Source organism: Bombina bombina, chromosome 12 (assembly GCF_027579735.1).
Source record: "Bombina bombina isolate aBomBom1 chromosome 12, aBomBom1.pri, whole genome shotgun sequence".
In the NCBI taxonomy this organism is placed as follows: Eukaryota; Metazoa; Chordata; class Amphibia; order Anura; family Bombinatoridae; genus Bombina; species Bombina bombina.
Window position 1 is genome coordinate 36,573,618 of NC_069510.1, and position 13,012 is coordinate 36,586,629.

The 13,012-nt window shown below is 33.2% G+C and overlaps 1 protein-coding gene across 5 annotated transcripts in view; it reads right to left on the minus strand.

The window, feature by feature from the left end:
* LOC128642847 (ficolin-1-like) overlaps positions 1 to 13,012 on the minus strand; it is a 54,167-nt gene that overhangs the window by 19,144 nt on the left and 22,011 nt on the right. For all 5 annotated transcript variants that reach the window (XM_053695694.1, XM_053695691.1, XM_053695692.1 and 2 more), the window contains one exon: positions 3,655 to 3,784. In XM_053695694.1, coding sequence (XP_053551669.1) covers positions 3,655 to 3,784 — 130 coding nt within the window. The remainder of the gene's footprint in view (positions 1 to 3,654; positions 3,785 to 13,012) is intronic.

Below are 13,012 nucleotides of genomic sequence, written 5' to 3' on the forward strand. Positions count from 1 at the left end.
GAGGTTTATTTGTGAGAGATATTTTTGTATTACTTCGGCTTTATTTGGGGTGGCACATGGGTTAAGGTTGTATAGTGTTTTATAGTAATCCGCAAAGTTCCTAACTATATCCTCATTCTTGTTATAAGGGGTGTCATCAGTTCCTGTGATTGTTCTGATATAGGTTTGTAGCTTTTTCTTTTTTAAGGATCTGGCTAGCATCTTACCCACTTTATTACTTTCAATAAAGAATTTAGCTTTAGTAGTTAGTAAACGTAGATGTGCATTATGTATTAGATATTTATTTAAGGATTCCCTAGCCAGGGTCAGATCAGCTAGTGCTTGTGGTGATTTAGGGTTTAGCTTATGTGACTCTTCTGTTGATTATCGATTTTTCTGTAAGTGATTGATAAAGAGAGGATTTTTGTTTGCGGATTCTATGTGTATGCTGTATTATTTCTCCTCTTATGACATTTATATGTCTCCCAATTGTTAACTACCAATGTATCTTCGGGGTCATTGTGTGTAAAGAATGACATGGTACGTTTCTCTATGGTGTCTACAACTATTGGATTGGAGAATATAGTATCCAAGCCAACTCTAGACTTAGGTCTTGAGGACCAGCAAAAGGTGCTAAGAACCATGCCATGGTCTGACCAGGTGGTTTGAGATATTTTTGAATCTTTGAGGTTTGTGAACATTTCTTGAGTGCACATTATGTAATCAAGTCTGGATTAGCTATGTTGGGGATTAGAGAAAAATGTAAAATCTAAGTGTGGGGTGGACCGATCTCAATGTGTCAAACAACGTTTGAACTTGCAGAGCCATCCAGTTGGCTTTAATTTGTTTGGTTGGAAGGTAGGATTTTCCCAACAAAGTGTCTACAGAAGGGCATATTGGAAAGTTTAGATCCCATCCCAGTATTATTGGGCCCTTGGCATTATCCATTATTATCCTAGTAACCAAGCGAAAGAAGGGGGGGGAGAGGGTGGTTAGGGGTATAGATGTTGGCAATAGTGAGGGGTTTATCATAGAATAGCCCTACTACTATTAGAATTCTGCCTTCATTGTCACAGTTGCTAATAATTAGTTCAAAGGAGAGTCCTCGTCTTATGGGGATGCAAACTCCATTCTTGAAATCTAGTCCTGAGCTAAAGAAATGCTGATTGTAGTATCTAGTGGACAGGGTTGGCTCTTTGTTTTTTTTAAATGGGTTTCTTGGGTCAATACTTTGTCAATTTGTTTCTTATTAAAGTCATAAAATGCAATAGAACACTTTTCTGCGGAAAGGAAGCCTTTCACATTTTGTGTTGCCAGTATAAACTCGCCAGCAGGGGTTGAGGGTGCCATTGATAAGTTTTTAGGATTGTAAGCTTTGGACACTACTAGATTTTATGATGTGGTTATTAGTTTAGAAACTTGTTAGTTATTACCCTATAGTACTTTTAATAAGGTGTGAAGGTATTGAAAGAGGATGATGTGTTGTATAAAGTAATGTTGTTGTGTAGGTACGCATCTGTAGTGTATGTGTGAGTTGTCGTGTGGGTGTGTGTATCAAAGTGTAGCATTCTCGTGAGTGAATAACTTTAGAATTAAAACAGTGAGTAATAAGGTGAGGGTCGAATCACAGAAATGTAAGACCTTTAACCTGTATCATCATAACTTTATGAATGGTCAAAATAGTATAGCGTCACTTATGTATACATAAAAACTTTTAAACAAAGAAACAACTGGTAATGAAACATGAAAACACATCAAGGTGTACAAGGCATAGAGAATAACAAGTGTATTAATTCTCAGCTGAACTCATATCTTAAGGAAGAATAACGTTTCTGGCGTTGGTGCTAACTGTTTAGTAATCGTAACATATTATCTCATCTACTTAGGCTCGTGAAAAAGGTAAGTTTAACTAACTATTAATCTTTTATATGGTGTATGGGCTTTCCTGGCCTATGTAGGCTATTTGAACAGGCATACAGATGAATATACAAACAAACAAAGTAAAGGAATACTGTACGACTAGGAATCAAATGTACTACTGCTACACTATGGAAAAAAAAAAAGTGTCAGTGAGTGGGAAGGAGGGAGGGGAGGAGGGGGAAAGAGGGGGATCCTATGTGAGATCCATGTGGGAAAGGAATCTCGGGGGGGGGGGGTAAGGTAATGAGGGATGGGGGGCCGCTACACTACAGAAAAAACATTTTTTTTAAAAAGCACAAAAAAAAACCTTAATAAATATTGCAAACTGGGTACTGGCAGACAGCTGCCAGTACCTAAGATGTCCGCTAATAGGTAGTGGGGGAGGGTTAGAGAGCTGTTTGGGGATGGGATCAGGGATTTTGGGGGGTAAGGGGGGATCCTAGACTGCAGAAAATATCTATTAAAAATAAAAAAATATTAAAAAAATAAAAAAGGCTTTTATTTTCATACTGGCAGTCTTTCTTCCAGTACTTAAGATGGATGTGACCATTGTGGGGTGGGGGAGGGAAGAGAGCTGTTTGAGAGGGAATAAGGAGGGATCAGGAGTGGGATGTGTCAGATAGGAGGGTAATCTATACACTAAAGCTAAAATTAACCCTACAAGCTACCTAATTAACTCCTTCACTGCTGGACATAATACAAGTGTGGTGCGCAGCTCTATTTAGCGGCCTTCTAATTACCAAAAAGCAATGCCAAAGCCATATGTGTCTGCTATTTCTGAACAATGGAGATCCCAGAGAAGCATTCCCAACCATTTGTGCCGTAATTGCACAAGCTGTTTGTAAATAATTTTAATGAAAAACCTAAAGTTTGTGAAAAAGTTAACGATTTTTTTTATTTCATCGCATTTGGCGGTGAAATGGTGGCATGAAATATACCAAAATGAGCCTAGGTCAATACTTTGAGTTGTCTACTAAAAAATATATATATATACATGTGAAGGGTTATTCAGGGATTCCTAACAGATATCAGTGTTACAATGTAACTTTTGCTTATTTTGAAAAAAAAATGGTTTGGAAATAGCAAAGTGCTACTTGTACTTATTGCCTTATAGCTTGGAAAAATGAAAGCAAAGAACATGTAAACATTGGGTATTTCTAAACTCAGGATAAGATTTAGAAACTATTTAGCATGGGTGTTTTTTGGTGGTTGTAGATACGTAACAGATTTTGGGGGTCAAAGTTAGAAAAAGTGTATTTTATAATTTTTTTATAGTAAATTATAAGATATGATGAAAATAATGGCATCTTTAGAAAGTCCATTTAATGGCGAGAAAAACGGTATATAATATGTGGGTACAGTAAATGGATAAGAGGAAAATGACAGCTAAACACAAACACAGCAGAAATGTAAAAACAGCCCTGGTCCTTAAGGGTAAGAATATTTAAAAATGGTCTGGTCATTAAGAGGTTCATATTTTTAATGTTTTATTCCGGTCACCAGCAACTGAGAAAAAAATGTTTAATTCTATGCAAACTAAAGTTCAGTCATATTAGATGGTTACATCTTTTGAAATCAGCACATAATCTATTTCTTGTAAAATACTAATGCAGGGACTGCCTCTGCTTAGGGCAAGGAGTAAAGTTAAGTCTACATACTACCCACATATTGATACAATTATAAATAAAAATGTCTCTAGATACTTAATTATTTTTTAATTGTGCACAAAGGGAAGAAACAAAAAAAAATCTTTACCAACTGATGTTATCTTGTAAATATTGTCATTCCCCAACCAGAACTCATTTAAACGGCTGCCAAATCCTGTCTTGTAGGAATTCCAGTCGCGCAGAAAGTCTACAGAACCGTCCCAACGTCTCTGAAAAACCTGCAGTAAGGAGACCAGATGAGTTATATCAGAAGCCTCATCATTTATATTTACAGACACCTAGATTATGAGTTTTGTGCGCTATAGGGCTTTTAACGACCGCAACTAAATTTGCATTATTTAACCCCCTATAGCGCAGCCATTACAAGTTTTTAAAAAGCCGGCTTGTGCGGGCGATATGGTTGCATTGAGCTCCATACTGCACCAAAAAAGAGCGCTGTTTTGAAGTGCTCGTGTACGCTTTCCCCATAGACATCAATGGGGAGAGTGGGTCAGAAAAAAAAAATAACACCTCCGATAGCGGAATAAAAAGCTCCGTAACGCAGCCCCATTTATGTCTATGGGAAAATAAAAGTTAGGTTTAAACCTAACACCCTAACATAAACTCCACGTCTAAATACCCCTAATCTGCTGCCCCGACATCGCTGACACCTACATAATGTTATTAAACCCTAATCTGCTGCTCCCAATGTCACCGTCACTATACTAAAGTTATTAACCCCTATTACCTCGCACCCCAACATCTCCCACATTATAATAAATCTATTAACCCTATTCCGCCGCTCCCCGACATAGCCGCAACTAAATAAAGTTATTAACCCCTAAACCTCTGGCCTCCCACATCGCTACCACTAAATAAACCTATTAACCCCTAAACTGCCAGCCCCCCACATTGCAACAACCTAAATTAAACTATATTAACCCCTAAACCTAACCCTAACGTAACTCTAAGCCTAACCCTAAATCTAACCGTAACCCTAACACCCTCTAACTTTAACATAATTAAAATAGAGCTAAATTAAAGTTACAATTATTAACTAAATAATACCTATTTAAAACTAAATACATACTTAACTGTGAAATAAAACCTAAGCTAGCTACAATATAACTAATAGTTATATTGTAGCTAGCTAAGGTTTTATTTTTATTTCACAGGTACATTTGTATTTATTTTAACTAGGTAGACTATTGGGTATTAACTATTTACTAACTACCTAGTTAAAATAAATACAAACTTACCTGTGAAATAAAACCTAAGCTGGCTTACACTAAAACCTAACATTACAAAAAATAAAAAACACTAAAATTAAAAAAAAATAAAAAACCTACCATTACAAAAAATAACAAACGAAATTATACACAATAATAAAAATGATTCCTATTTTAATACCCTTTAAAAAAAATAAAAAAACCACCCCAAAATAAAAAAACCTAATCTATAATAAACTATCAAGGGCCCTTAAAAGGGCCTTTTTGTGGGCCCTTAAAATAACCTTTTGTAGGGCATTGCCATAAAGATCATAGCTGATTTCCTACAAAAGAAAAACAAACACCCCCTAACATTACACAAACCCCCACCCCCCAAACCCACAAAATAAAAATAAAGTAAAACCTAATCTACCCATTGCACTGAAAAGGGCATTTGTATGCATATTTCCCTTAAAATGGCATTCAGTTTTTTATGAAATGCCCAAACCCTAATCTAAAAATAAAAGCCCACCCAAAAATGAAAAAAAAAAACATTAATAACAAACTAATTATCAAAATTAATAAAAATTATACATATTCTAATACCCATTTAAAAAAAAAAAAAAACATCCCAAAATAAAAAACCTAATCTAGAATAAACTACCAATAGCGCTTAAAAGGGCCTTTTATAGGGTATTGCCCTAAGTTAAACAGCTCTTTTACCTGAAAAAAAAATACAAAGTCTCACTAATATTACAAACCCCCCCCCCCCCCCCAAACCCACAAAATAAAAAAAAATATCTAAAAATTGTATGGGTAACCTTAAACTAAAAAAAAAAAACCCTAAAAAAGTTTAAAAAGTCCTAATACTAACCCCCGAAGATCCCCTTACAGTTGTTAAAGTCCCGCTTGAAGGATCTTCATCCAGATGGCATCTTCCTTCTATCTTTATCCCGGGGCGTCTTCTATCTTTATCCCGGCGGCACGGAGCGGGTCCATTCTGAAGACATCCAGCGCGGAGCATCCTCTTCATATGGTTGCCGCCGTACACTGAATCTTCAATGCAAGGTGCCTGATTCAAAATGGCGTCCCTTGCATTCCTACTGGCTGATTTAATTTTGGAAAATAGGATGAGATCTTCTGAAATTCTATTGGCAGTTCAAATCATATAGTTTGTTAGTTTAAACTTAATTTTTTTAATTGGACAGGTAAGTTTTAATTTAATTTAAGATAGGTAAGTTTTAATTTTAATATAAAGTAAGGGGGGCGTTAGGTTTAGGGGTTACTAGTTTAAATTAGTTTATTGCGATGTGGGGGCTTGCGGTTTAGGGGTTAATGGTTTAATTTAGTATATTTCGTTGTGGGGGGCTTGCGGTTTAGGGGTTAATAGGTTTATTATAGTGCGGCAGTGTAGGGCTTAATAACTTTAGCATAGTGGGGGCGATGTGGGAGGACGGCAGATTAGGGGTTAATAATATTTAAATAGTGTCTGCTATGCGGGAGGGCGGTGATTAGGGGTTAATACGTTTATTATAGTGGTGACCAGTGTTCCTTCTAAGGCCAGTTTTGTGTGCGGCCCAGCAGTGAAACAGTTCATAAGAGAACCATACATTCCAGTCTGCATTGTGCAATGTTTGCTAATTGCTGGGTGTGGTTACTTGATTAACTGTTTCACTGCTGGACCGCACAAAAAACTGGTCTTAGAGGGAACAGTGGTGGTGACGATGTCGGGGAGAGGCGGAATAGGGGTTAATACATTTTATTAGTGGCGGCGATGTCGGGAGCGGCAGATTAGAGGTTAATAACTTTAATATAGTGTTTGTGATGCGGGAGGGCCTCGGTTTATGGGTTAATAGGTAGTTTATGGGTGTAAGTGTACTTTTTAACACTTTAGTTATGAGTTTTATGTTACAGCTTTGATGTGTAAAACTCATAACTACTGGTCTCAGATGGCGGTACGGATCTTGTCATTATAGGGTCTAACGCTAGCTTTTTAGCCTCACAGAAAAACTCGTAATACCAGCACTATGGAAATCCTATGCAAAAACCTCATTTTTAAGAGTGCGGTACTGACGTTGTGTTACAGGCTAAAAGGCTTGCGGTACACCTATACCGACAAGACTCGTAATGGCTGCGTTACTGTTTTAACACTGAAATTACAATTTTTCAGCGTTAAAAGAGGAACGCACAAACTTGAGATAGTTTAATAGATATGTAAACTTCATACTAACATCATTTATATTTACAGAGAGTGTAATAGATATGTAAACTTCATATTTACATCATTTATATTTACAGAGAGTGTAATAGATATGTAAACTTCATATTTACATCATTTATATTTACAGAGAGTGTAATAGATATGTAAACTTCATATTTACATCATTTATATTTACAGAGAGTGTAATAGATATGTAAACTTCATACTAACATCATTTATATTTACAGAGAGTGTAATAGATATGTAAACTTCATATTTACATAATTTATATTTACAGAGAGTGTAATAGATATGTAAACTTCATATTAACATCATTTATATTTACAGAGAGTGTAATAGATATGTACACTTCATATTTACATCATTTATATTTACAGAGAGTGTAATAGATATGTAAACTTCATATTAACATCATTTATATTTACAGAGAGTGTAATATATATGTAAACTTCATATTAACATCATTTATATTTACAGAGAGTGTAATAGATATGTAAACTTCATATTTACATCATTTATATTTACAGAGAGTGTAATAGATATGTAAACTTCATATTAACATCATTTATATTTACAGAGAGTGTAATAGATATGTACACTTCATATTAACATAATTTATATTTACAGAGAGTGTAATAGATATGTAAACTTCATATTAACATCATTTATATTTACAGAGAGTGTAATAGATCTGTAAACTTCATATTAACATCATTTATATTTACAGAGAGTGTAATAGATATGTAAACTTCATATTAACATCATTTATATTTACAGAGAGTGTAATAGATATGTAAACTTCATACAAACATCATTTATATTTACAGAGAGTGTAATAGATATGTAAACTTCATACTAACATCATTTATATTTACAGAGAATGTAATAGATATGTAAACTTCATATTAACATCATTTATATTTACAGAGAGTGTAATAGATATGTAAACTTCATACTAACATCATTTATATTTACAGAGAATGTAATAGATATGTAAACTTCATACTAACATCATTTATATTTACAGAGAATGTAATAGATATGTAAACTTCATATTAACATCATTTATATTTACAGAGTGTAACATTTATGTAAACTTCATATTTACATCATTTATATTTACAGAGAGTGTAATAGATATGTAAACTTCATACTAACATCATTTATATTTACAGAGAATGTAATAGATATGTAAACTTTATACTAACATCATTTATATTTACAGAGAATGTAATAGATATGTAAACTTTACATTAACATCATTTATATTTACAGAGAATGTAATAGATATGTAAACTTCATACTAACATCATTTATATTTACAGAGAGTGTAATAGATATGTAAACTTCATATTAACATCATTTATATTTACAGAGAATGTAATAGATATGTAAACTTCATACTAACATCATTTATATTTACAGAGAGTGTAATAGATATGTAAACTTCATAGTAACATCATTTATATTTACAGAGAGTGTAATAGATATGTAAACTTCATATTAACATCATTTATATTTACAGAGAGTGTAATAGATATGTAAACTTCATATTAACATCATTTATATTTACAGAGAATGTAATAGATATGTAAACTTCATACTAACATCATTTATATTTACAGAGAGTTAATAGATATGTAAACTTCATATTAACATCATTTATATTTACAGAGAGTATAATAGATATGTAAACTTCATACTAACATCATTTATATTTACAGAGAGTGTAATAGATATGTAAACTTTACATTAACATCATTTATATTTACAGAGAATGTAATAGATATGTAAACTTCATACTAACATCATTTATATTTACAGAGAGTGTAATAGATATGTAAACTTCATAGTAACATCATTTATATTTACAGAGAGTGTAATAGATATGTAAACTTCCTATTAACATCATTTATATTTACAGAGAGTGTAACAGATATGTAAACTTCATACTAACATCATTTATATTTACAGAGAGTGTAATAGATATGTAAACTTTATACTAACATCATTTATATTTACATAGAATGTAATAGATCTGTAAACTTCATATTAACATCATTTATATTTACAGAGAGTGTAATAGATATGTAAACTTCATATCAACATCATTTATATTTACAGAGAGTGTAATAGATATGTAAACTTCATATTAACATCATTTATATTTACAGAGAGTGCAAGAGATATGTAAACTTCATATTAACATTATTTATATTTACAGAGAGTGCAAGAGATATGTAAACTTCATATTAACATCATTTATATTTACAGAGAGTGTAATAGATATGTAAACTTCATATTAACATCATTTATATTTACAGAGAGTGTAATAGATATGTAAACTTCATATTAACCTCATTTATATTTACAGAGAGTGTAATAGATATGTAAACTTCATATTAACATCATTTATATTTACAGAGGTGTAATAGATATGTAAACTTCATATTAACATCATTTATATTTACAGAGAGTGTAATAGATATGTAAACTTCCTATTAACATCATTTATATTTACAGAGAGTGTAATAGATACGTAAACTTCATATTAACATCATTTATATTTACAGAGAGTGTAATAGATATGTAAACTTCATATTAACATCATTTATATTTACAGAGAGTGTAATAGATATGTAAACTTCATATTAACATTATTTATATTTACAGAGAGTGTAATAGATATGTAAACTTCATATTAACATCATTTATATTTACAGAGGTGTAATAGATATGTAAACTTCATATTAACATCATTTATATTTACAGAGAGTGTAACAGATATGTAGACTTCATATTAACATCATTTATATTTACAGAGAGTTTAATAGATATGTAAACTTCATATTAACATCATTTATATTTACAAAGAGTGTAATAGATATGTAAACTTCATATTAACATCATTTATATTTACAGAGATTGTAATAGATCTGTAAACTTCATATTAACATCATTTATATTTACAGAGAGTGTAATAGATATGTAAACTTCATATTAACATCATTTATATTTACAGAGAGTGTAATAGATATGTAAACTTCATAGTAACATAATTTATATTTACAGAGAGTGTAATAGATATGTAAACTTCATATTAACATCATTTATATTTACAGAGAGTGTAATAGATATGTAAACTTCATATTAACATCATTTATATTTACAGAGAGTGTAATAGATATGTAAACTTCATATTAACATCATTTATATTTACAGAGTGTAATAGATATGTAAACTTCATACTAACATCATTTATATTTACATAGAATGTAATAGATCTGTAAACTTCATATTAACATAATTTATATTTACATAGAGTCTAATAGATATGTAAACTTCATATTAGCATAATTTATGTTTACATAGAATGTAATAGATATGTAAACTTCATATTAACATCATTTATATTTACAGAGAGTGTAATAGATATGTAAACTTCATACTAACATCATTTATATCTACAGAGAGTGTAATAGATATGTAAACTTCATATTAACATCATTTATATTCATAGAGAGTGTAATAGATATGTAAATGTCATATTAACATAATTTATATTTACATAGAGTGTAATAGATCTATAAACTTCATATTAACATCATTTATATTTACAGAGAGTAATATTAATACAAGAGAGAGAACAGAGGCATAGTGGGGCACACTTAGGAGGATTATTACTCAAACAATATACGGTGGGGTTAATTCCATATGTAATGTGAAGTTCCTTAAAACATAACCTTTATTATAAGTCAGTTTAAAATGTAGTTAGTGTTGTGGACCATGCCACCATTAAAGCTAAAATTAGTTACTGAAAAAGAAAAGAAGTTTTTTAAAAAAAATAATAAATATATTATTGTCACCCTATGTGCTCTCTAAATTGGAGTAGAAAAACTCCTACCATAAATTATGTTAGAACTAGGTATTAAGCTGGCAGTTATAACCATCCATAAAGCTTGTAAAGTATCAAAGGGAGAGGTGCGATTAAAGAAAAACGTTCCACTTATCATACAGTGGCTCAATATTAAATAACAACTATATGTCCATTGCCTGTTTAGCCATTATGCCTAAAATATGAGTCACTGCATCATAGTTAATATCCGTCCCATCTCCCACTACTCACAAGATGAGTTTACAATTTTATCAACAATTATTATCTCTTAAACAGAGAGTTACGGTTTAACCAGCTATATCTAAAGTTTTTAAGCAAACATATGAGAGCACCAGTGCGAACGCCTAACGCGCGTTACTTCGGATTTTTCCGGTAAATTCGGATGGCCATGGATTACACTAGTATTGTACAGTATAAGTCTAATCCCAACTAACACTTACCGAAATTCCGAACCGAACCGAATCGAACCGAATTCAGACGAAATTAGTACATAATATGATAATACTAGTCTAATATTCCACCTAACACTTACCGAAATTCCGAATTTCCAAACCGAATCCAGCCGAATTGATTCGAATCCGAATGAATCCGAAACAAATCCGAAACAAATTGATTCAAATTTTTCCGAATTCGAATCGCTCCGAACCGAAATTCGAAAAAATCTGAATCGATCCGAACCGAATTTTTTCGCCATGCACATGTCTAATAGATATGTAAACTTCATATTAACATCATTTATATTTACAGAGAATTTAATAGATATGTAAACTTCATGTTAACATCATTTATATTTACAGAGAGTATAATAGATCTGTAAACTTCATATTAAAATAATTTATATTTACAGAGAATGTAATAGATATGTAAATTTCATATTAACATCATTTATATTTACAGAGAGTGTAATAGATATGTAAACTTCATATTAACATCATTTATATTTACAGAGAGTGTAATAGATATGTAAACTTCATATTAACACCATTTATATTTACAGAGAATGTAATAGATATGTAAACTTTATCGGCTAGATTTAGAGTTTTGCGTTAGAAGGGGTGCGTTAGCTACGCGTGCTTTTTTCCCCCCGCACCTTTTAAATACCGCTGGTATTTAGAGTTCACAGAATGGCTGCGTTAGGCTCCAAAAAGGGATCGTAGAGCACAATTTACTGCCACTGCAACTCTCAATACCAGCGGTGCTTACGGACGCGGCCAGCTTCAAAAACGTGCTCGTGCACGATTCCCCCATAGGAAACAATGGGGCAGTTTGAGCTGCAAAAAAAACCTAACACCTGCAAAAAAGCAGCGTTCAGCTCCTAACGCAGCCCCATTGTTTCCTATGGGGAAACACTTCCTAAGTCTGCACCTAACACCCTAACATGTACCCCGAGTCTAAACACCCCTAACCTTACACTTATTAACCCCTAATCTGCCACCCCCGCTATCGCTGACCCCTGCATATTATTATTAACCCTTAATCTGCCGCTCCGTACACAGCCGCAACCTACATTATCCCTATGTACCCCTAATCTGCTGCCCCTAACACCGCCGACCCCTATATTATATTTATTAACCCATAATCTGCCGTTCCCAACGTAACAGCCACCTACCTACAATTATTAACCCCTAATCTGCCGACCGGACCTCACCGCTACTATAATAAAGTTATTAACCCCTAATCCGCCTCACTCCTGCCTCAAAAACCCTATAATAAATAGTATTAACCCCTAATCTGCCCTCCCGAACATCGCCGACACCTAACTTCAAGTATTAACCCCTAATCTGCCGACCGGACCTCGCCAATCGGATTGAATTTGAATCTGCCAATCGGATTGAACTTGAATCTTATTGGCTGATTCCATCAGCCAATCAGAATTTTCCTACCTTAATTCCGATTGGCTGATAGAATCCTATCAGCCAATCGGAATTCGAGGGATGCCATCTTGGATGACGTCCCTTAAAGGAACCGTCATTCGTCGGCAAGTCGTCGGCCAGGATGGATGTTCCGCGTCGGCAGGATGAAGATGGATCCGGAAGAAAGAAGATTGAAGATGCTGCTTGATAGAAGACTTCAGCCCGATGATGGATCTCTTCAGCGCCCGCTTGGATCAAGACTTCAGCCCGATGATGGACCTCTTCAGCGC